Source organism: Balaenoptera musculus, chromosome 1, assembly GCF_009873245.2.
Source record: "Balaenoptera musculus isolate JJ_BM4_2016_0621 chromosome 1, mBalMus1.pri.v3, whole genome shotgun sequence".
In the NCBI taxonomy this organism is placed as follows: Eukaryota; Metazoa; Chordata; class Mammalia; order Artiodactyla; family Balaenopteridae; genus Balaenoptera; species Balaenoptera musculus.
The window spans coordinates 183672625-183693862 of NC_045785.1; the positions used below are offsets into that span (position 1 = coordinate 183672625).

General features: G+C 61.1%; 1 protein-coding gene across 2 annotated transcripts in view; it reads left to right on the forward strand.

The window, feature by feature from the left end:
* The window catches only part of PKP1 (plakophilin 1), a 41795-nt gene extending 35996 nt beyond the window's left edge, over nucleotides 1-5799 (forward strand). Inside the window, exons 11-14 of one of the 2 annotated variants that reach the window (XM_036840430.1) lie at nucleotides 262-448; nucleotides 952-1036; nucleotides 3705-3811; nucleotides 5000-5799. In XM_036840430.1, coding sequence (XP_036696325.1) covers nucleotides 262-448; nucleotides 952-1036; nucleotides 3705-3779 — 347 coding nt within the window. In that variant the 3' untranslated portion in view covers nucleotides 3780-3811; nucleotides 5000-5799. Of the gene's footprint in view, nucleotides 1-261; nucleotides 449-951; nucleotides 1037-3396; nucleotides 3668-3704; nucleotides 3812-4999 lie in introns of those variants that run through there. The other variant, XM_036840483.1, reaches the window with a different exon arrangement.
* The last annotated feature ends 15439 nt before the right edge of the window (nucleotides 5800-21238 follow it).

Sequence of the window (21238 nt, forward strand, 5' to 3'; positions counted from 1 at the left end):
TCAGGCCAGCCCCCACCCCCTCGAGAGGGACCCCCGCTTTCCAGAGCCTACCGAAAGGTTACCCTCTGACCGCTCCCTGGGGTGGGGGGGAGCTGGCCCAAGAGAGGCTCGGGCACAGGAAGGGGCAGGTCACCTGAGGATGGGACACAGGTGTGCGAGGTCCCCTACGGTCCCAAGCCCTGGGTTGGAGCCGCCAGGCCTGGGGCCCCATGGGAGCCCTCGGTCACCTGACCCCGTGCCCTCCCCTCCTTTCTCTCCCAGGGAACCAAGTGTTCCCAGAGGTGACCAGACTCCTCACCAGCCATACCGGCCACACCAGCAACTCGGAGGACATCCTGTCCTCGTCCTGCTACACCGTGAGGAACCTGATGGCGTCGCTGCCGGGGATGGCCAAGCAGCACTTCTCCAGCGGCATGATCAGCAACGTCATCAACCTGTGTCGCAGCAGGTGGGCAGGTTGGGGCCCCTCCGTCCCCTCCCCGGCCCCGCGGAGCAGCAGTACTGCAGCCTGAGCAGGCCGAGTGGTGCCGGGGAGCCTTGCGGTGCAGGGTGGGGGTGGCGGGGAGGCTGACCAGGAGGGAAGTTCAGAAGCTGAGCTCTAACATCCAGGCCTCGGGCAGCACACTTCCCGGCCAGGGGACCGAGGGACACTGAGTCCTCGTGGGCCAGCAGGAGGCACGGAGCGGCAGACCCAGCCTCTCTCACCCACGGGCCTCTCTCCTCCGAGGACAAGGCCAGGGGATGGGACCGGGGCCCCAAAGAGAGTCCCGGGTACCTCTAGGCGGGCAGGGGCCTGGGGTTGTGCCCGCTGTGTAGAGTGACCCCCAGTGGGGCTGCGCTCTCAGGCACCCAGGGGCTGCCCCACGAGGAGGTGAGGGGGGGACGGAAGGGGGTGTTCGTTCATCCTCAAGTTGCTGGAGTCTCACCCCTGATGAACTTCCACCCGTGCAGTGCCTCCCCCAAGGCTACAGAGGCCGCCCGACTCCTCCTGGCTGATATGAGGTCCAACAGGGAGCTGCAGGGGGTCCTCAGACAGGTAAGGGCTCACACCTTTCACCCCTGCCGGCGAGGCTTTCCCGCTCCTTCCCGGCACTGACTCAGGTCCGTGAGGCTCAGGAAGGGAGAGGCCGGCCCCTCGGTGACTGGGATCCAGGCGCTGACACATCTCAGCCCAGGGCCTGAGAAGGTGCTGAGGGAGTGGAGGACAGAGGAAACCCAGGAAGTGCCGCAGAGGCCTGGGAGTGGGGGGTCTTCTGGGAACGAACTGAGAAGCAGGCGGGCCAAAGGCACATCACGCCCTTGGGGGCACGTGTGCACTCTGGCTGGGAAGGCGGGTTTGGGCTGCATGACGAGACCCCATCAAGTTTAGACTAAAGGGTTTGCTTTTGGCGCTGGGGAGCCATTGAGGGTTTGGAGGAGAGGGTTACATGCTGAAACCAGCCCTAGGAAGGCTCCTTTCATGCACTCTGCAGGGCGGAGTGGACACGAGACCAGGCTGCTGGATTTGTCCAGTGGCAACCTTGCCCCTCTGTCCCCAACACCTCCCCCCTCCCCAGCCGCACGGTCGGGTCCAGTTCTGTAGGAGCCCTTCATGCTGCCTGACCTCCTTTCCCATCTCAGGGGCAGCCGCTCTTTAGACCGAGGTGTCAGCAGCGGTGAGGGTGGACGAGAAGGGCAGGGGCAGAAGAAACCGGCGGGTCGGGCTACCGAAGCTCGGGCTTCCGGCTGGAGACCCTGTGTTTACGTTTAGAAACGGATCAGCCAGGGAAGGGGGGGAGGGTCAGGGGCTTTTGAGGGAGGAGGGAGGGGAGCCCTGATGGAGAGGTGGAGTCTGGGGTCTGCGTGCGGGGCCTGGGGAGAGAGGCCAGGCTGCGTGCAGACAGCTGCGTGTCCACGTGGGAGAAGCCACGGGCACGGGCAGCACGTCTGCAGAAAAGTCTTGGGGGACAAAGGCGGAAGCAGGGAGAAGACCCTCCCTGGGGGCCGAGGGAAGAGGGGGCAGGAAGGGAGGAGGAATTGCTGTGGGGGGGCAGGCAGCGGTTCCCGGGGCTCCTGATGGACAAGGAGATGGGAACAGGAAGGGCCTGGATCTGGGGATCCAGAAGTCTCTGGTGACTCTAGGGCACAGCTGTCAAAGGGGGGAGGGGGAACCCCATGGGGCCCACTGCAGGGGGGAGGGCGGGGAGCTGGGAGGGGACCTGATCACCTCAGTTTGGCCAGAGGGAAGGGAGACAAAAGAATGGGTAAAAAGCTGCCTGTTTAATGACATTTCTGCAGGAAAAGTGAAGGAGGAGGAGGAGGAGGAAGGCGGGGGGCGGGGGGTGGTGACAGGGTCTTGGAGGGTCAGGAACTGCCTGACCAGGCAGGGGAGGGGATGGGAGGACGGCCCCCTGGGCAGGAGGAGGACGGCTCTTCCTCCAGCGCAGTGGAGAGACAGACGGGGCCGTGGAGCCACCGTGGTCAAGGGTGGCCGGGGCCGTGTGAAGCCACTGCCGGTGTTGGCCCTTGTCCTGCTCTTTTGGGCAGGTGGGCTTGGCCATGTGACAGCTGCCAGGAAGGCCTAGTGGAGGGGAGGTGGGTGAGAGGACCAGGGAGCGCTTCCTCCAGCTGCTCCGAGGTGGCCCGAGGGTTGGGCTCACCCAGATAGGGAGGCGGCACCCGCCCGGGACACACAGAGAGTCCCCTCGTTAGGCTCTCCTGGGCCGTGCAGTCGGAGCCAGCTTTGACCACAGCCCCGAAGGGACTGGGCTGGTGCTTCAGTGCTCAGCCATCTTCACGGGGTTGTTGCATCCCCAGTGAGGCCGCCATGGGCTTGGTCCCTCCTGCAGACCAGGGAGACGGGGCCCCGGAGTTAGCCTTGACTTGGCCAGTTGGAGGACAGCGGGGCTCGGACCCAGGACTCGTGTCTCCTGGGACCTTCCACCACATCCCGCCAAGCTTGGCAGGAGAGAGCCTGCAAACCTGCAGGGGACGGGGGTGGGGGGGGGGGTGGGGATGATCACGTGGTCCATGCCCAGACCAGGTGGGACCGGGGCTTTGAACCGCCTGCCTTGGGCCCCTGCGTCCCCACTGGTCGGTGAGCGCTGACGAGGCTCTCAGAGGCCAGGGCTGGAACCAGGCGCCCCTTCTCAAGGGCCGTCCTCAATCACTCCAGAGTATTTACTGAGCACCTGCTGTCTGCTATGAGACATACAGGAGTAAGATTCAGTCTCTGCTCAGCAAGCACTCGGGGCTGGTGAGGCCGGAGGTGGCAGAACACACAGGTAGACAGAGCCCATGACCCTTCCCCCCTGCCGGGCATGACCTCCCTGCCAAGAACTCTTGTCGGGATTTATTTTTTTAAAAAGCGGGGCCAGTCAGAGGAAGAAACAGACAATTTTTCTAATCTGATTTCAGTGGCTGCTCTGTTTCTAGAGCGACAAGCACCAGCTAAACCCTCACGCCTTGATTCAGATTTCTGTGATGGCAAGTAGGATGTTCCATTGTGCGGAAGGCCAGACCCATCTCACTCACTCGTGAGTGTCAGTGACCTCATGCTTGGTCACACGTTTAATCAGGCCAGTTTTAGCCCCGACACACGTGCAGAGTGTGTCCAGAGAGCTTGGCGCGAGCTCAGGGATGCTTGGGGGCAGCCTCTGACTGCGTGGACACCCACACTGGTCCGTCCGGTGATGTTTCCTGTACCTGGTGCTTCTCGTCCACAGCAAGGTTTGGATCGGAACATGCTGGGAACCTTGGCTGGGACCAGCAGCCTCCGGAGCTTCACCTCCCGATTCTAAGCAGAGGCTGCCCAAGCAAGTTCGGCTTGCAGGTAAGAGGCGGCCCATCCAGGGCAGGGGGCGCCCCCAGGACCCCTACCGCGGCCTCAGCCAGTCCCAGAGAAGGGAGCCAGGCGGTGCTCCCCAGGGATGCAGAAGCATCCTTCAGTCCAGCTGACGCACGGTGAGGCTGTCTGCGAGGACAGCCGTGTAGACTGCCCGGCCAGTGACCATCCCACACAGGACGTTAGGGGCGTGCAATGTCCTGGTAGCATCGACAGGCCAGAGGTCTGGGCAGAACTGCCGGGTACAGCCGTGTGCGTTGCACACTGCACGACCCAGGTGGTGCCATTCACGTGGACTGCAGTGTGAATGGCGCCCCTGCAGTGACACCATGTGTCGTTTTGGGTCTGGGCTTCTACAGCTCACCTTCTTCTCCTTTTTATAATCCACCTTCCAGTCTCTGCAACATGCCTAGTGTGGACAGGCTTGTTTCCAGCTGATGATTCTAGGGACCAAAACCTCAGATCCAATATCTGTGACAGAGGCTCATAAGCCTTAGCCTTCATTAGACTCACCTGGGACGCTTGCTAAACTGCACACTCCTGGTCCCAGCCCCAGCAGTTCCGACTCAGTGGCTCCGGAGCGGGGTCCAGGAAAATACATTGTTAAACAAGCATCCAAAGTGATTCTGATGCAGATGAGCCCAGGACCACGCTTAGATGCTCAAACCAGACCTCGTCAACCCTCGAGGGTCAGCAGAGGCAGCCCTGGGGTAGAGCCATCATCTCCAAAGAGCCAGGGGTGAGGACAGGGTCTTCTGAGCTGAAGGGGACTTCCTAGTGCCCCAGCGATCGCCAGGACCCCAATCCCAGCACCCGGGGAGGGTCCTGGTGGGGGAGGGGCTATAACTTCAGTCCAGATGAAGGTTCCCTTAGACCTCAGACACCCACTCCTGGCAAATGGGCTCCAACAACATGAGGACAGGAAAGGAGAGGAGACCAAAACCAGCAGCTGCCTGACGCGCGCAGTCACGGCGTTCAGTGCTGCGCTGGCCCCCGGGGTGGGGGGCAGCTCTGACCCAACAGGAGCAACCTATGAACGTGTCGAGGGCGACCCTGACCCCGGGCTCAGGCCTGGGCGCGTCTGTGCGGACGTGGCGAGAGGGGGACAGCCCTGGCGAGACCGGCGGCGTGGCTCTCCCCCTGTGGGCACTCACTAGAGGCCTTGTCCTTTTCCAGACGTGATACGATCCAGCTGAGAAGACTCGGGCCTTGCTGGAGGGGTATTCTGTCCAGCTGCACAGTATTGGGAAAGGTTTAACCACAGCTGAGAGCAATCCGGGACGCCGTGGACGACAAAAATACTTTTAGATTCTTTTTTTTTTCCTTGGGGGAACTGACAGGCAATGGGGATTGGGGAGGGTTGGGGGGCCTTCTTGAGTTAAGGGAGCTTACGTCTGATGTCAATACTTCTTTTGCCGAGAAACGGTACATATACATGTGTATAGTGTGTGTGTGTGTGTGTGTGTGTGTGTGTGTGGCCGCGCACACGTGCGTGTGCGTGTGCTGAAAGCAGGACCTCAAACTGCAAAGAGCTGTGTGAGCTGCCGGACTGCAGCTCCCGGTGGTGGAGGGACCCACCCTCACGGGCGCGGACGCTGTGTGCTTTGGGTTTAGCGTCCCCGTCGTCCTGAGCTGTGTGTGCCGGGGCAGGGGCCACGCCAGCGCCAGGCCCACGGGGACCGCTGCAGGGGGAGGGGCGCGATGGGGAGTACCTGGGCCCGGGGGCTCAACCCCCGCTAAGAGGCAGCTCTGCAGGAAGGGAGGTTGGCGGGCTTCGGTGTATCTCCTGGGAAGATGTAGTTGTGCGCTTGTGTGGCCCAGCCCGCGGTGCCACGGGGCCGTCTGCAAGATGGGCCGGGACGGGCACACCGGCTTTGCTGTGTGAAGGCTGTCCCGAGGGTAGGTGCCAGAGAGGGGGCTGGCCACTGTCGCGGGCTGCGTACCCGTCAGAGCAGTCTCAGCCTGGGGAGCCCCTGCCTTCCGGGGGCTTGGAATCCACTTGTTGCAGGAGAAAGAAGGCAGAATGGTGCTCAAAGCCCAGGAGCTGTGCAGGGAATGGCAGCTTGGTCCTCGTATTCCCAGCGGAGGGGCAGGCTGGGCTGGGCAGGGAGTCAGCCAGGAGGGTCCTGCCCAGTGCGCCTGCCAAGATCCAAGCGAGGGAGTGTTTTGGGTCCCAGGAGACTTGCAGGAAGGGAATTTGGGTAGACCAGGAAGGGGAGCCGCCCCCGTCCCAGCCAGAGGCCGCTTGCTTCTTCCCCGACCCCAGTCCTCTGTCTGTACTTTGTGCAAACCACAGGGCATGTGATAAGAGGCCCCCCAGGGACACTGGCCACCCCAGACCCCAGGCTCCTGTGCATTTCAGATGAGAAGTAGAGGAGGGGCCTCCGGAGAAGGGCCGTGTAAATGGTCCTTGGTCTGCACTGTAGGACAGGGCAGGACACAGCGTCCCCGCCGAGCGGCACTGGTGGTGATCAAGGGGAGCTGGCTGTCTGGTCCTCCCTCCTCCCTCCTCCCCGCCTGGAGTTCCCCCCACGCCCCATCCAGCCCCGCCGCTCACCCCAGCAGTCAGAGCCTCTGCACTGAGGACCCTCCTGATGAGAGATGTGGCAGCAGGACGGGACTGGGGAGGGGGTGGGGAACAGACCCGAGATAACGGGCCACGCAGCCAGGCGTACTCCGGTGCTGGGTCTGTGCTGCGTCCTCCCCGCCCCTCGTGGTGGCGGCTTGCCTCTCTCTCAGGGCCCGTGGGGAGCTGGTCCCAGTAGACTGTCCCCTCTGCCAGCCCTCAGGGCCCAGAGGAACTGGTTTCTCAAACACATACGGAGGCAGGCAGTGTTGTAAGCGCTCTGGATACATCAGTGAACGGAGAGGCCACACCCCTGTCTCACGTTCTCCTGGAGGAAAGAGGGGCCCTGGGGTCTCTGGCTTTAGGGGTCCCCAGTGTGAGAGGACCTTCCAGTCAGGGTGAGAGGGAACTAGCCGATGACCCTTTGGAGGTGCCCCTTCCCTCGGCTTTCCTTCCCCCGCAGGGTCAGGAGCCGGGGCCCAGCTTCTGCACTGGGGATGGGCAGCTTTTCAGACCCCCGTGGGCCAGGTGGACAGTCAGGCCTGGCCTGGTTTTGGTCACCTCTCTTATGACTTCTGAGGCCAGCCAGCTGGGCCTGTCACTTTGGAAGAGGCAGACCTTGGAGGGGCCTGTGGATAAATTTTCTACAGAAGGAGCACGGGGTCTGCTGAGGCCCAGCTCAGGATGTGAAATACACGTCGGCCGCACGCCGCCGGGCTCGACACCCGGAACGGGACAGTCCAACGCCGAGTGGGGGAGGACCCTGTCCTCCCTGTCGCTGCCCCGACCCAGGGCCTCCTGCGCTTAACACAGACCTGGTCACACTGGCCACCAGCAGCCAGTGCAGCAGGGCCGGCCTAGCAGCGCAGACCCAGCTGGTCCCGGGACGCAGAGGCGGAGCTGCTCCCATCCACCCTGGAGCCTGGCTGAGGCGGGGGCAGCTGGGACAGTGAGGAAGGGGCTCTGGATGGGCAGGGAGGGAGGGTGGGGCGCTCTGCAGCCCGTCGTACCCCGCTCCACGTTTGCGAAGGAACCTAGTGCTGGCCAGGCCCGTTTCCCTGGGGGGTACACTATGCATTTGCTTTTTTTGGAAATGTAGGAAATCAATAAATTGCTGGCATTTCTTTGAACATTTTCGAGCAGTGGATTATTGGGGGAGCTGCTGAGGACCGAGGGGTTTCTCACTTCCTCGAGGGATTCCCTCTCACTGACCCTGCGCCAGGCAAGGACTGGGGTCACCATGGGGGGGGGGCACCACCCGCTCCGAGTCCCACATTCCGTCATCTCCAGGACACTGGTGTGGCTGCCCTAATCTTACAAATAAGTCACGTGGGGCTTAAGGAGGGGATAGACAAGCCCAATGTCCCACAGCTTGTAAAGGGAAAGCCACCCCCAGGGGAACATGTCCAGGCAGGCACCTGGGGGACGTGAGCTTCAGGGCTATAAAAGGAGCTCGCGTTTACTGAAAGCATGTTCTCCCTGGGTCCTGCAGGACAGGCTGGGGCCCCCTGCCTCAAGAGGCTCGTAAGAGACACGACAGGCACATGGAACTTTCTAAGTCACAGGGCATAAGCTCCCAAGTGGTGGTCAGACGTATGGCTGTGGGCTTCCAGATGGAGGAGGCTGGAAAGGCTTAGGGAAGGCTGGAGAGGACTCTTCTCAGCCTGGGAGGGCAGTGACCTCTCTGTAGAGCCCATGGCCCTGACCTCTGGGTCATCCCTCAGTTGGTGACGGTCAGGAAGGCCAGGGAGGAGGGCTCTACCTCAGCCTAGCGGGAGAAAGACGGCCTATCTGTGGCCCAGATTGTTGATACACCAGGTCTGGGGCCTCCAAAATGTGAGATCAAGCTACAGATTCAAAATCAATAAGCATTTGGACTTCACTGGTGCCGCAGTGGTTAAGAATCCTCCAGCCAATGCAGGGGACACGGGTTCAAGCCCTGGTCTGGGAAGATCCCACATGCCAAGGAGCTACTAAGCCCGTGCACCACAACTACTGAGCCTGCGCTCTTGAGCCCACGAGCCACAACTACTGAAGCCCGCGCACCTAGGGCCCGTGCTCCGCAACAAGAGAAGCCACCGCAATGAGAAGCCCGCACACCACAATGAGGAGTAGCCCCCGCTCGCCGCAACTAGAGAAAGCCCGCGCGCAGCAACGAAGACCCAACGCAGCCAAAAATAAATAAATTATTTTTTTTTAAAATGGCTGCTTAATTAGGAAAAAAAAATCAATAAGCGTTGAATTGGTAAGCTGTCACTTAACCAGAGCGTACGCACAGGAAAGCACACGGCTTCAGCGCGGGCGGCTCTGTGAATCTCTGCCAGCCGAGCCCAGAGTGCCAGCCCCCAGATCAGGAACAGAAAGTGACCGGCTCCCAGTGGCCCTCAGGCCCCGCCTGTGCCTCTCCTGCTCTCCAGGGCAGCCCCTGTCCTGACTGACCTGCGCTTCTTATAAACGGAGTCGGAACGCCCTTCTGCCCTCCCCGCAGCTCATGTTCTCGGGGCTCGTCCCCTGCTGGTCCGAGTCACGGTCACTGCCGTGAAGCAGCCCTTTCGCGACGACCCTACGATGCAAAATACAATGTTCCGTCCCCACCCTCCTCACGTCCAGCGTTTACGAACGTGGAAACCACGTGTGGATTCGTTGTCTCCCTGCCCAGTCGTCCCCACAGGTGATGTGATGACAGAGAAAGTATAACTGACGGTAAAGAACTCCGACCTGTATGGTCGGTGGTGCATTTAACGTGTACAGGTGCTGAAGGGACGTGATCTAGCCGTCCCTGGTCAAGAGGGCGCAGCCCCTTCTGGCCCCTCAGAGGATTTGCAGATGGGAGTGGGAGGCCTCGGGGGTCCCAGGGCAGAGGGAGCACAGAGCGGGGGCGCCAGGAGTCGCTGCGAGCCTGAACTGTGAGGAGGGGTCTCCTGAGTCCTGAGCCTGAGTCTCCCAGACCCCAGGTCCAGGTTGCCCACAGCCCGTCCGCCCCGAGCAGTGACGCCGTTTCTTCCTAGAGCCCAGGCTGCCCTGCAGACCCTGCAGGCCTCACTCATCACCTCTTAGCACGCAGGGCGTTCTGCCACCCAGCACCCCCAGAGAAAGAGTGAACGGAACTTATTCATCCTAGCAACAGGCTTTTTACTTGAGGGACCACAAAATAACCCTGTTACCTTGCAAAGCCTTAGGGTGTTCGTTTTCTTCCCCTGGTGAGGCAGGCAGAGCTCAGGGCACTAATGCCCACTTCATAGACAAGGAAACAGGCCCAGGGAGGCTGGCCCAGAGCCACACGGCACGGCCGCGACACAAGCGGGGCGGGACCCGGCCTCCTGGGGCCCAGCACACAGGGACATCCCAGTGTCAGAGCTGAGGACCCCGTAAACGGCCGGACACGGGGGCTCCGCTGTGTGTCATTCAAGCTTCAGTGATTCGGGCGCTCATGCTGCCTGAGGCCTCCTAGGATCTCACGTCTGGTGCCAGGGCTGCTGGGCCGACGTGCTGATGAAGAGAAAGTTCTGATCCTTGGAAGATCAGATCCCAGAAATACTGTGAAGATCACCCCGTGTGGTGCCGGCCGGTTAGCTTGGTTAGAATATGGGGCTAATGAGAGCGAGGCCACAGGGCAAAATAGGCCTCAATGACCCCAGCAAGCGTCCCCCAGCCTAAATGGTCATCCTTCGGAAACTGCCACTGGCTCGGCAGAGGACTAATGTCACCGACCAGCACGTCAGCCCTCTCGGGGACGCACGTCAATGCCGACGAGCCCCCTGACGGTGGATCAACAGGGACCCCATGTAAGAAAGGACTTCATGCCCTTTAGCCAACCATTCGGAGGTTTCATGACTGGTGAATTAATAAAAAAGCACTTTGGCATTTATCAAGTGGTTCTGAATCTCTGGGCCATAAATGCCACCCTTTCCACTTTTAAGGCCATTAAAATCCCACCCTCTGCACCTCTCTCAGAAAGAAAACTTCACCTGGGTCTCCATGACCAAGGGGACCCCCGCTGAGCCTAGTGTGTGGTTCTGGACCTCCCCAGCCTCTCATCCCTGCATTCTGGGGCCTGAAGTTGTCCTGGAGGACAGCTGGGCCGTGGGGACAGGTAGACGTACAGAGCAATGACCGCACATTAATCACCTACATCTTTATATCAATGCCACAAGGTAGGCATGACCACTCCCAGTTCACAGATAAAGAAACTATGGTTCAGAGAGGCTGAGTAACTTGTTCAAGGTCACACAGCTAGTAGGTGACAGACTTGGAATTTGAACGTGGACTGAGGCCCAGGTTCCCGCTCTTCCCCCCTTTAGCTGCATCTAGACAGCAGTTGCCCACAGTCAGGCCAACTCCCACACTGCCCTCCGGGGACTGCGTGAGCCCGAACCTTGGCCCCCGCCCGCCCCAGCTCCTGGCCAGGCAGGAGGGGGGGTACCCAGGGTTGGTGCCGGGACCCTACAGCCTCCCGCCTCAATGTCTGCCCGAGGCGGGAGGCCCAGCCGATGCAGCTGGAAAGTCAGGCGTTGAGGACTGGCCCTGCCAGCTCTACCTCCGTCCAACCACAGTGTCAGCAGAAGCCCAGGCTGCCACCCACCCTACAGGTGGGTGAGACAGGGTGCTTCCCTCCGCCCTTTTACAACCAGCAGGGGTGCCAGCTCCAGGCCAGGCTGGTGGATTTGAGAGAACCATCACATTTGGGACCCAAAACAAAAGCTGGTGAGGACAACCTGCCCCACAGACCCTGGGCAAGGTGACGTCACCTCCACCCCACAGCCGCTGTCCAGAGGGCGGTGGGGAGAAGCTCCCCCGGAGTCAGCTTCCCACCTCCCGAGGGTGCAAGGGTTCCTGAGCGCCAGAGAGCCTCACATGAAAGCCTTTGTAACTGGTGTATGTGCATACATGTGTGTGTGTGCCTGCGTGTGTGTGCATGTGTGTGTGCGTGGGCATGTGGTGCATGTGCATGTGTGCGTGGGTGTGCATGTGCATGTGTGCATTGTTGCATGTGCGTGCATATGCATGTGTGCATGTGTGTAGAAAGGAATCAGATTAGCATTTCCCTACGTTATTCCCACAGGACGTTCTTAGGTGCTAAGTGACAAAGGAGGTCTAAGTTTTGGAGACTCTGGGCTAAATGAGGTTAAGCAGTTAGCGTTCTTCACTCAGGACTCCCAGAAGCTTTAAGTGCTTACACACGTGGGAGCAGAGAGAGCGAGAAAGAGGGTGGAGGTGACGTGAGCCCCCCGCCCCCACCTTGTCTCCCTGCAGGGAGCCAGTCTGGGCCACAGTCTGCCTGAGCCCAGGTGAAGGGGGATTCTGGGGCCCCAGGCAGACATCCCCCTGGAGCACGTTAGTGGCAGAGCAGCCGGGCATGGCCTGAGGGGGCCTCTGCCTCAGCTGAGCTGGTCCCACGGGGGCGGCCTCCCAGGGGAGTTGGTGTGTCCAGGTTTCAGCCAGCAGGAGAGGCTGGTGGGCAGGCTGCTGTCAAAGGCGGATTCAGGATGGGGCCCGAGCAGACCTGTGTCGTTATTTACAGAATTTGAGATGCCCCCTCCTCTGTCCCCAGTCAGCCTGACCAGCTGACCCAGATTCCCAGAATCTCCATCTTGTCGGGGTTGGAACAGCAAGAGTGACCTCGCTCAGTAATTCCCAAGCTGTAACGTGCGTGTGGCCCCTTGGAATCTGGTTAAAATGCAGGCTCTGAGCTTCTGCGTTTCCGCCAGCCCCCGAGGGTGCTCCTGCCGCCCGTCTGTGGACCACACTTAGCAGCGAGGTCCTAGCCAGTCCAGGAAGGCTCCCTGGAAGAGCAGACCTACGAGAGAGGGGAGACCGGAGGGAAAAGATACCAGGAAGCAGAGCTGTGGCTGCAGAATAGTAGGAAAGTGGGGAGAGCCTGACAGCAAGCCCTTTGGGGGCCTGGACTTGAAGCAGGCACGGGGTGGGAGGCCCAGAGGAGGCCCAGAAGGTGGACGCCAAGGCCCAGCAGCCGGCCAAGTCTGCCCCGGGCCCCACGGGGAGGGTGACAGTAATTCACTCGCAAGGCCTGGGGACCCCACCCAGGTAAACCCTAATTCCTCGGAAGAGGGGTGTGTCGTCAGCTCCCCCCGCGGCTGGGGGCTGCAGGGCAGGGCAGGGTGGGCCCGTCTTCCCATGACCAGCGGTCCCAGGCTTGACTCAGGAAGGAGAGGGCAGGAAGGAGGGGCGGCCAAGGCCCGCCCTGTGCCCTGGGCTGGGTGAGGGGAGCCTAAGCTGGGGGAATCTGAGGGGAGGCAGAGGGGGGCTGGGCACCCCCGGGAAGGAGAAGGACAGGGGACACACACAGTGGCCGAGCTGCCGGCAAACACTCCCAGGCCTCCCCCGTGTGCCAGGCGCTGCTCCGAGCTCTCACATCTAAATAAGCTCGTTTCATCCTCACAGTGACCCAGTGGTCACGTCACCCCGTTTTACAGATGAAGAAACGGAGGCACAGGAAGGGCACTTAGCAAGTCTGTGATAGAACTGGGACTAATCCAGGGCGGGTGGCTTCAGAGGCTGTGCCCTTAACAACGGGCTCCGGGGCACCCATGGGCTCCCCACTCCCCACCTGCCCCCCACCCCGGCCCAGCCCCAGCCCAGCAGGTGCAGGATGGGGTCTGATGGCCAGAACAACGGTCCCACTATCGGCCGGCAAAGCAGCCCAATCTCCTTCCTGGGAAAAACTCCTTTCCTACTGGTCCCCGCCCCCAACCATTCACTCAGGGCCCTGCAGCCCTGGCCTCTCCATTGCCACCAGCTGAAAACTCTGTGAATTCCCTTCCAGTGATAAATTCTTCTGAGTGTCAAATATCCAACTGCCCTGGCCCCAGGGCCACGAATCTCTCTGCTACTTTCCCAGCAGCAAGATTCTCTCTGACCTTTTTAGAGCACTGGGGATGGGCGGCCCGTCCAGTGCCAAGCCTCAACTCCCTGGGGATAAACGGTCATTCATTCATTCATTCATTCATTCAACAAATAGTTACTGCACACTTTGTGTGCCAGCCACACCCTTGATGCTGGGGATTCAGATGGGTATTCGGCAAAAAAGACAAATCCTGGGTCTCTTAGAGCTTACAGTGAATGGCGAGAGACAGAAGAAAAACAAGATAAACTGAAAACACACAGTATGCAGACAATGAATAATAAAACAGGAAAGGGGCCGGAAGTGCCACGGGGAGGGGAGGGCACAGCGGGGTTAGCCTTTGTGCCAGGGATGCCCACCTCCAGGAGATGAGGTTTCCTTATGAAAGTCTCATTTTTATCTCAGTAACGGCCACAGCCGTGCCCCAGGGAAGCCCCTTCCCTGCAGGGTGGTGGGTCAAGGCCCCGAACTTAGCCGTTTTGGTTCTTTCAACTGTCACATCTTAGTTATGAAGACTCCATCCTCATCCATCTCAAACGCCAACTTCATATTCAACTCACAGCTCCCCGCCTTCCCCTCCGCCAGCATGCATAGACTTGGGGGGACAGGCCTGCGCTCTGCCATCCCCCATGCCTCTTTCCACGCGGACCTCACTCGTGGAGGTGGGCCAGGGAAAGGAGACGGCAGCTCTTACCTGGTCCCGTGGGTATCAGACCATTCCCCTCCCCTCCACGTAGAGGCTCCATCGGGTCCTCTGCTTCATCGTCCGCAGGCTCAGAGGGGCCGGAGGGCGCCCGAGAGGCGGGTCGTGGAGGGGACAGTCCAAGCGGCAGACTCGCCGGACTGCAGCTCTGGGCCATGCTGTGATGCGCCCACTTCTCTTCAGGGACACTAAACTGCGCTCCGGGTCCCCACGCTCCCAGCCCCCCAGCTTTCCACAGTCAAGCCCCCCAAACCGCCTTTTCTTGCCCTGGGGGAGGGGTAGCTACTTCGAGCCTTTCTAGAGCTTATGGTGAGCCCTCCCCATCCTGTCCCCTGCAGCTGGTCCCACAGCGCCCTACGCGCACCTCGGCCTCCGTGGACGGGAGAAGCCCTGGAAAGACCAGGCCTCCCTAGCCGTGGTAGCCGAGGCCCTGGCCAGTGGCCCAACCTGTTTCTTCCACCCCATCTCCTCTGACTCTGGGAGGACCTTGAGCCCCATCACAGCCCCCCGTCCAAGTTCCCCCAAGCCCCACCGGCCACACGCAGTCACCCCTGGGCCCCCTCCTGGGTCTGGGGGTGTCCAGGGCACACACAGGTGGTGTGGTCTGCCCCACGGAGGACGCGCCTAGGGTAGAGGCCTCGCAGGCACTGATCGTGGCAGGAAGCCGGGATGCCAGGCACCCTGACTGTGGCTAGAGCAGCAGTGGTGGGAGTGCAGGCACTCCCAGTGCTCACACGGATGTCACATGAGTGAGGCGAACATCTCCACCTTTCAAGACTTTCCTGGTAAAGGAACCTGCACGGGCTCAACTCCTGGGGCAAATGCCCATCTCGCTGTGGTGTGTCTCTGAGCAGCTCTGGTTCAGAGCAGCCGGGTCTGGGGGCATGTCCCTCGGGCGACAGACTGCTTTTCCCACCAGGCCCTCCCTGGTCTGGGGTGATGCTGGAGGGACCAGGTGAGGCGGGGCTGGGGAGCGGATCAGAACCTGCGCACTGGAAACAAAGCAACCTGCAGGGCACTCTCGCCACAAGATTCTACACCAACAGATCTCAGACCCCATCTCTTCATCTCCTCCACCCCCAGCCAGGACCACACCTGCCCCACCTGCTGCCCCACTGTCGCCATGGTAACAGCCTCCCACCTGTCTCCCCACGTGCCTTCTGGCAGCTTCACCGCCAAAGTGATCTTTTTTGAAACGTAAACCAAAGTGTGTCCTCCTGCCTAAAACCCTCCGTGACTTCCCATCACCCTCAGAGGAAAATCGACCCCCTTCCCCCGGCCCCCAGGACCCTGCCGGCCTCCCCGACTCCTCTCCCACCTCCTCTTGCCTGGCTCCTTCAGGCTCCGGATCACACCAACCTCCCTGCCCTACATTCCCTCTGCTCCCGGCAGCTCCGCGCTCCTCCTCTGTGGACCCCTGTTCACTCTGGGCGCCAACCCAGCCATGGCTCTCACATTCCACATGTGTGTGTCTAAGTGTGTACATGTGCATACCTCTATCTGTATATTAGTATCTATCTATTCATTGGCTTAATGTGTTTACTTTCTCTCTCCCTGGTCTCTGAAGACCTGGAGCACCTGCCCTGTTGCCAGTTATGACCCTGACAACAGTCACTACCTGCCCTAGGCTCTGTGCTCGCTGCGTGTGTGTTGGATTCACGGAAGGATGGATGAGCCTCACGGTAGAAAGACTGGTCATCAGTCAGACCCGGTGCTCACACGGATGTCACATGAGTGAGGCGAACATCTCCACCTTTCAAGATCAAAGTTGTTCTTCTTCTAGTTTCCGTTGTTTGGGGTTGATTCAGTGCTTTGACTCTACAAGCTAGTACAGCTATAATGTGACGGTTTTGCCTTATTTTCCCTCCCCGTCAATATTTGATGTTCAGATGATCAAATCCCATACCAGACAGGCTGGATGAGAAAGATCTCTTCCTCCATCCGTTCACCATATGTGGGTGGACACTGGGCTCCAGAGATGAACAAGCCAGGGCCCCAGGAAGCTCCCAGTGTAGAAGGAGATGAGAAAACCAACCACCACGGCTGAGTGGGGTGAGGCCGATGTTAATCTGAGCAAGGACAGCGGCCAGACTGCCAGCAGAGTGCCCGGGGAGCCGTCAAAAGCTGGCAATAGACAGGTGTGAATGTTATTTCACACTCTTTTCCCCACCATCAGGACTGCTGCATGCAGACTTTGCATCGTATAATCAGAAATTATTCAAACATTTGTTGGCTGAAATACAGAAGCAATTGCTTGAAAATATGCTTTTCTTGGTTTCTATCAGACACCCAATTTGGTACAAAGCGTACCATGCAAATAATTTAAAAATCATAATCAAAACAACAAAGGTCCTGCCCTGCATGGCCTTGGATGAGTCACCCAACTTCTTTGAGCCCCAGTTCCTCACGTAGAGGGTGTTATTTATGTGGGCCCTGACTCGGTGTGGGACTGAGATATCACACGTGAATTACACACGGTGCCCCAGCGCACAGCAAGGGCCTGATGTTGATCTAGCAGCATTTGTCTGTGTCGTCGAGGAGTTGGCTTGTCAGTTATGCCCACTGCTCACCGCCTGCCCTGGACCCCAGAAGGTAGGAGATGTGGGGCCAGAGGGGTGACCACGTCAAGTCCAGAGGAAAAGAATAACTGCTTGTCCATTACCACTGAGCAGAAGTGAAGTGACCCCTCCCTTCATTCTCAGCAACCTGCACCCTTGGCTGCTCCTCCGGGGAACTGGCAGGGGAGGGGTGGGTGGGGAGAGGGGAGGGATGCGGCAGCTTGTGCTGAACAGAGTCTCCCGACCCTCCCTCTGCAAGCCCAGCACGATGATCTCAGCCCCATCTCAGCACTTCTCAGCCCGGAGCCTGCAGGGGGGTCACACCCCCCTCCACCCCGCCCTCCGCTTTCCTAAGAGCAGCCCTGCCCGCCTCCAGCGGGGTGCCAGTGCCCGGGCCCCACTTTATGCGGAAACTGCTTTGGGACTGGGGCTCCCTGAAGCTGTGCAGTGCAGCCGGTCTGCGGAGTGCCGGGCCACGGGGCGGGGCTGCCCCCGGGGCCTGGGCGCTTAGCACCACGTGGAAACAGTTTTCTCCTGAGTCTTCCAATGAGAGCCATTTAAATTCCTGTAGCCATTGGGGTGGAGGCTGAGAACCAGGGATGAGCGGGTGGGTGGAGCCGAGGCTCCGGGGAGGGTGCCGGGGAGGGCGTGGGGCGCCCAGACCTGACCTCTGAATCACAGGCCCAGAGCCAAGGGCCTTCAGCGTGGGGCTCTCAGGGAGGCATCGCCCCGGAAGCCACAGGAGCTGGTCTTCCCCGCCAGACTGCTGGCAAAACAGTGACTTGAGCGAGGTCCCGAGGGATGGACGGGAGAGCGGGAAGGAGGGCCGTCCAGGGACAGGGAGGAGATGGTGGCGGTGGGAGCGTGTGGGACGTTTGGGCAAACAGAAGAGCTCGCTCCATATGGCTGGACTGCAGGGGCCGCAAAGGTTCCCTGGGGCCAGGGAACAGGCCCAGCCCCTCCACCCTGGGGTCCCTCTCTGTGCAGTCAGGTGACCCAGCAGCAAAGCAGTGACAGGTGCTTCCGGATGCCCCCCAGCCCCGTGGTCACAAGAATGGGCTGTCATTGCCCCAGAAGGGCGAGGCCCCTGACTGAGTCCCCGCCCCTCCGGGCAAAGCCCCCTGGAACTCCCCATCTGCTGCTCATTCCAGAGCCACCTTCAGGCTGGCCTCCCCGTGCTGAACGGGGCACATCCCCTGTCTGGTCCCCCAGCTCCCAAGGGGGCAGAAAGGCCAGCCTTGCAGGCTGACGGGCAAGGCAGAGAGGCTGCCAGGAGGGCCTGCTGTTTGTGGGCTGGGGGGGAGGGAGCAGAGCCCAGCCCTGCCCTCCTGCCCCGCATCGACCCAGGCCCCCCCAGCCGGCTCCCAGGGTTCCCGGGGGGCAGGGGGGGCTCTTCAGTTGGGGAGGTTTGGGGTGTTCCCAGCAGCAAGGCCCACTAACTAGGCAGTCCTGGCTCTAGAGCCGTAGATCCGGTGCAAACCCCAGCTTTGCACTTACTAAGTGAACGGCCCTCAGACAGCGCCTAAACCTCTGAACCTGATTCCCCATCGACAGGGGATGTGGCCTGGGGACCGTGGGTGGTTGGCCAGAGAGGACACGTGTAAAGCGGCCAGTACAGGCGTGCACGGGGCGGAGGGAGGAACACATGAGGGCGTGTTGTGTGTGGGGAAAGGGGTGAGCCTGCCCTCTCCCAGGCATTTCTCCAGTTCACACTGTCTCCCCCAACGTCGGCCTGGCGGGCAGGCTGGACTTCCCGTGGAAGCGAGCCCAGAGAGGCCAGTGCCACGGCGGCCCCGCAGGGACACAGACACCTGGGCCAGCGGGAGAGTCTGGCCAGGAGGAGCGCCACCAGCCTCCCACCCCAACCCCGGCCCCAGGGCGAGTCCTGCCCCACCCTTTCCAGAAACCAGGCTGTGGTATCAGGGGTGGAGCCCCAGCTGGGAGCCAGTTCTGCCGCTTCCCGTGGGCAGGGGCGCCAGGCAGGGACGGCCAGCAGCAGCGGGATCATGCGGCCCCAGCCCCTGGGGTCTCTAAAGGAGAAGGCCTGACCTGGAACCCAGAGAGAAAAGAGGCTTCTGGGGGCTCCGTAGACCCCGCTCAAGGAGGCCCAGCCAGGGCCCAGCGCTGCTGACCTGGCTTCCACACACCTTGAGCCCTGGGGGGGGCCGGTGACAGGTTACAGCTAAAATAGCAGGGACAGCGGCCAACATTCATCACACACTTGATGGGCAGTGAGCACTGTGCTGGTTACCGCACAGGTGCGGCTCTGTTTTTCAGATAAGGGAACTCAAGCACAGAGAAGGCAAGCAGCTTGCCCAAAGCCACACAGCTGGGAAGTGCAGGGCTGGACTTCGACGTGGTCTCCAGCTGGAAGCGCTGGGTTTCAAGGCAAGCAGGCCCCAGGAGAACCCGTTGTTCTCTCTTAGCTTTTCCACCTTGAAAGTGGGCATAATATGAACCAGCTCTGCCCGGGACGCGCACCAGTGTGGAGAGAGAACCTGAGGGACGGGAAGGGTCTCCGTTTCTGACCCAGAGCCTCGGAGCCCGGAGGTCATTTTCCCTGAGCACGTGGGTACACAGGGGGCCAACAGACCCCCGACGCAAGGGGTGTGGCCAAAGCAGGGCAAGGTGGGGCCCGGAAGGATGGGGGTGCCTGGGGTACAGGGGACGCTGGGCACAGCAGGGGTCAGGGTGTCTGGTGGGCAGCTGGTCAGGACACCCAGGCCGGCTCCTGGCCATCCCCCACCTTTAGTGTGTGGTTCTGCCCCGGCTGCGTGGACAGCACAAGAGTGATGGAATAAAGGAAGAGCTGAGGGGGAGGCGGGTGTGCCCCGCCCCGGGCACCTCCACATCCGGAGTCCATCGAAGGGTTTCGGTACACACGTCGTGGTCCCCCCGCTTCCCAGGAGAGAATGGGGAGAGCACACACCCTTGCCTTGGACTTGGAAGGGCCCCCTGCCCTAGGCTCTGGGCCCTGGCCCTCACTCACTCTCTCCTTGGTGAGCCCGCCTGCCCAGACCCTTCGCTTACGGACGGTGCTTATGGAAGGGCACACAGGGACCTGCTGGCCTCCAGCCAGAGGCGGCACTCGGGTCAAGGGTAGGGCTCGTTTCACGATGCCGGGGTGGGGACTGGACCACCTGCCACAGTCAGAGCACGGCCAGCTCTGCATGGGGATGGCGCTGGGGCACCCAAGGGCCTCTCCTGGACACCAGGGGACCCCAGGAGAAGAGAGAAGCGGGACCTGGCCTCAGGGAGGTTCAGAGTAAGGCAGCGAGTCTGCCCTCCGCGTCCGCCTCTGCACAGGGTTTTCAAAGGCAAGGCCATGTCCATTGGAGCAGAGAGACGCTCATGGGGACCCTGTCGGGAGGGGAGGTGCAGCACTCGGGACCGAGACCTCACCATCATTCCGTCCTGCTGCTCCAAGGAGAGGCTGGGACACAGGAAGCAGAGCCCGTGGGGACTTGGTGGTGGTTGGAAAACTCTGGTGTCCACTTCTGGGCTCGATGTCCCTCTCTCTGGTGGCCGGAGAGGGGACCATTACGGAGGAGGGGCTGGGACACTGATGCAGTTGTCGACTGGGGAGCGTGAGGGGGGCCGTGCCCAGGAGCTCCGGTGGGTCTCCCGGGGGCAGTGGTGAGAGCCCCCCGTGGGCCCGAGGGCCTGCCACCTGCCGCCCTGCCCTTTCGGGCCTGTGCAGGGGGCCCTCCTGGTCCCACCACAAGCCCTTGTGCTCCGTGAACGCATCAGGCTGGCCCCCGCTACCAGGGCCTATGTCTGTGCTGCTCCTTCCCTCCCTGCCCGCCCCCCTGCCCCGAGTTTCTCCTCCTCACCCTCTGGGGCCTGGTGAGGACACCATTTCCTCCAGAAAGCCCTCCTACCTGCCAGGGCGAGGCCGGGGGGCCCTGGTCTGCACTGCCTCAGCCCCCGTGCACCCCTGCTATCACGCGGAGCTGGAGCCTTCTGTTGCTGTGTCTCTCCCCGACCGGGCTGCGAGCTCCCGAGGGTCGGGCGGCCCTGTCTAATCACAGCACCCCCGCCCCCCGGCACAGCAGCTAGCATACATTTGGGGCTCAGGAGACATTTACTGAATGAATCAGTGAATGAACAAGGAATGAGGCCAAGACCCCAGGCCCCACCCCTCCCAGGTGCCCTGGGACCATAGCCTTTTCATCTCAGCATCTACCATGGGGCTCGGCACACAGCACCAGACAAAGAGGCCCACACGTCTCTCGAGCATGGAAGGGCGATGCCCAGAGAACAGGAAACTTGTCCTCCATGCGTAAGAGGTGGCGTGACCGTGACAGTTACAGGGCCAGGGTGTGCAGAGCAGGGAGAAAAGAGCTCACTCTGCCTGGAAGAGGGTGGGAGGCCTCACCCCACCCCGAAGTGTTCATTGTGCCCCTTCCGGTGGAGGAGTGAGAACTGAGCAGAGGACCCTGGACGGAGGGACAGCTGCATTCAGGGGACTCCAGAGGGCAGGGCGGCCCGCCCCCTTCCACGCGGCTTCCGCGTCCTCTGCCGACTGGACCAGGGCCCAGCCTCTTCAGCTCAGGGACCCTGTGACCCTGCGACCCCGGCTTGCAGTTCAAGCCCAAGAGGACCTCCAGATGGTGGGGGGGACCGAGGCACGCAGACGGGCCCAGGCCGTCTTCTGAGGCTTGAGGAGCCGCCTGATGAAACTGGCCTCCTTCCTCCGCCCGCTTCTCGCACCCTGGCCCAGAGA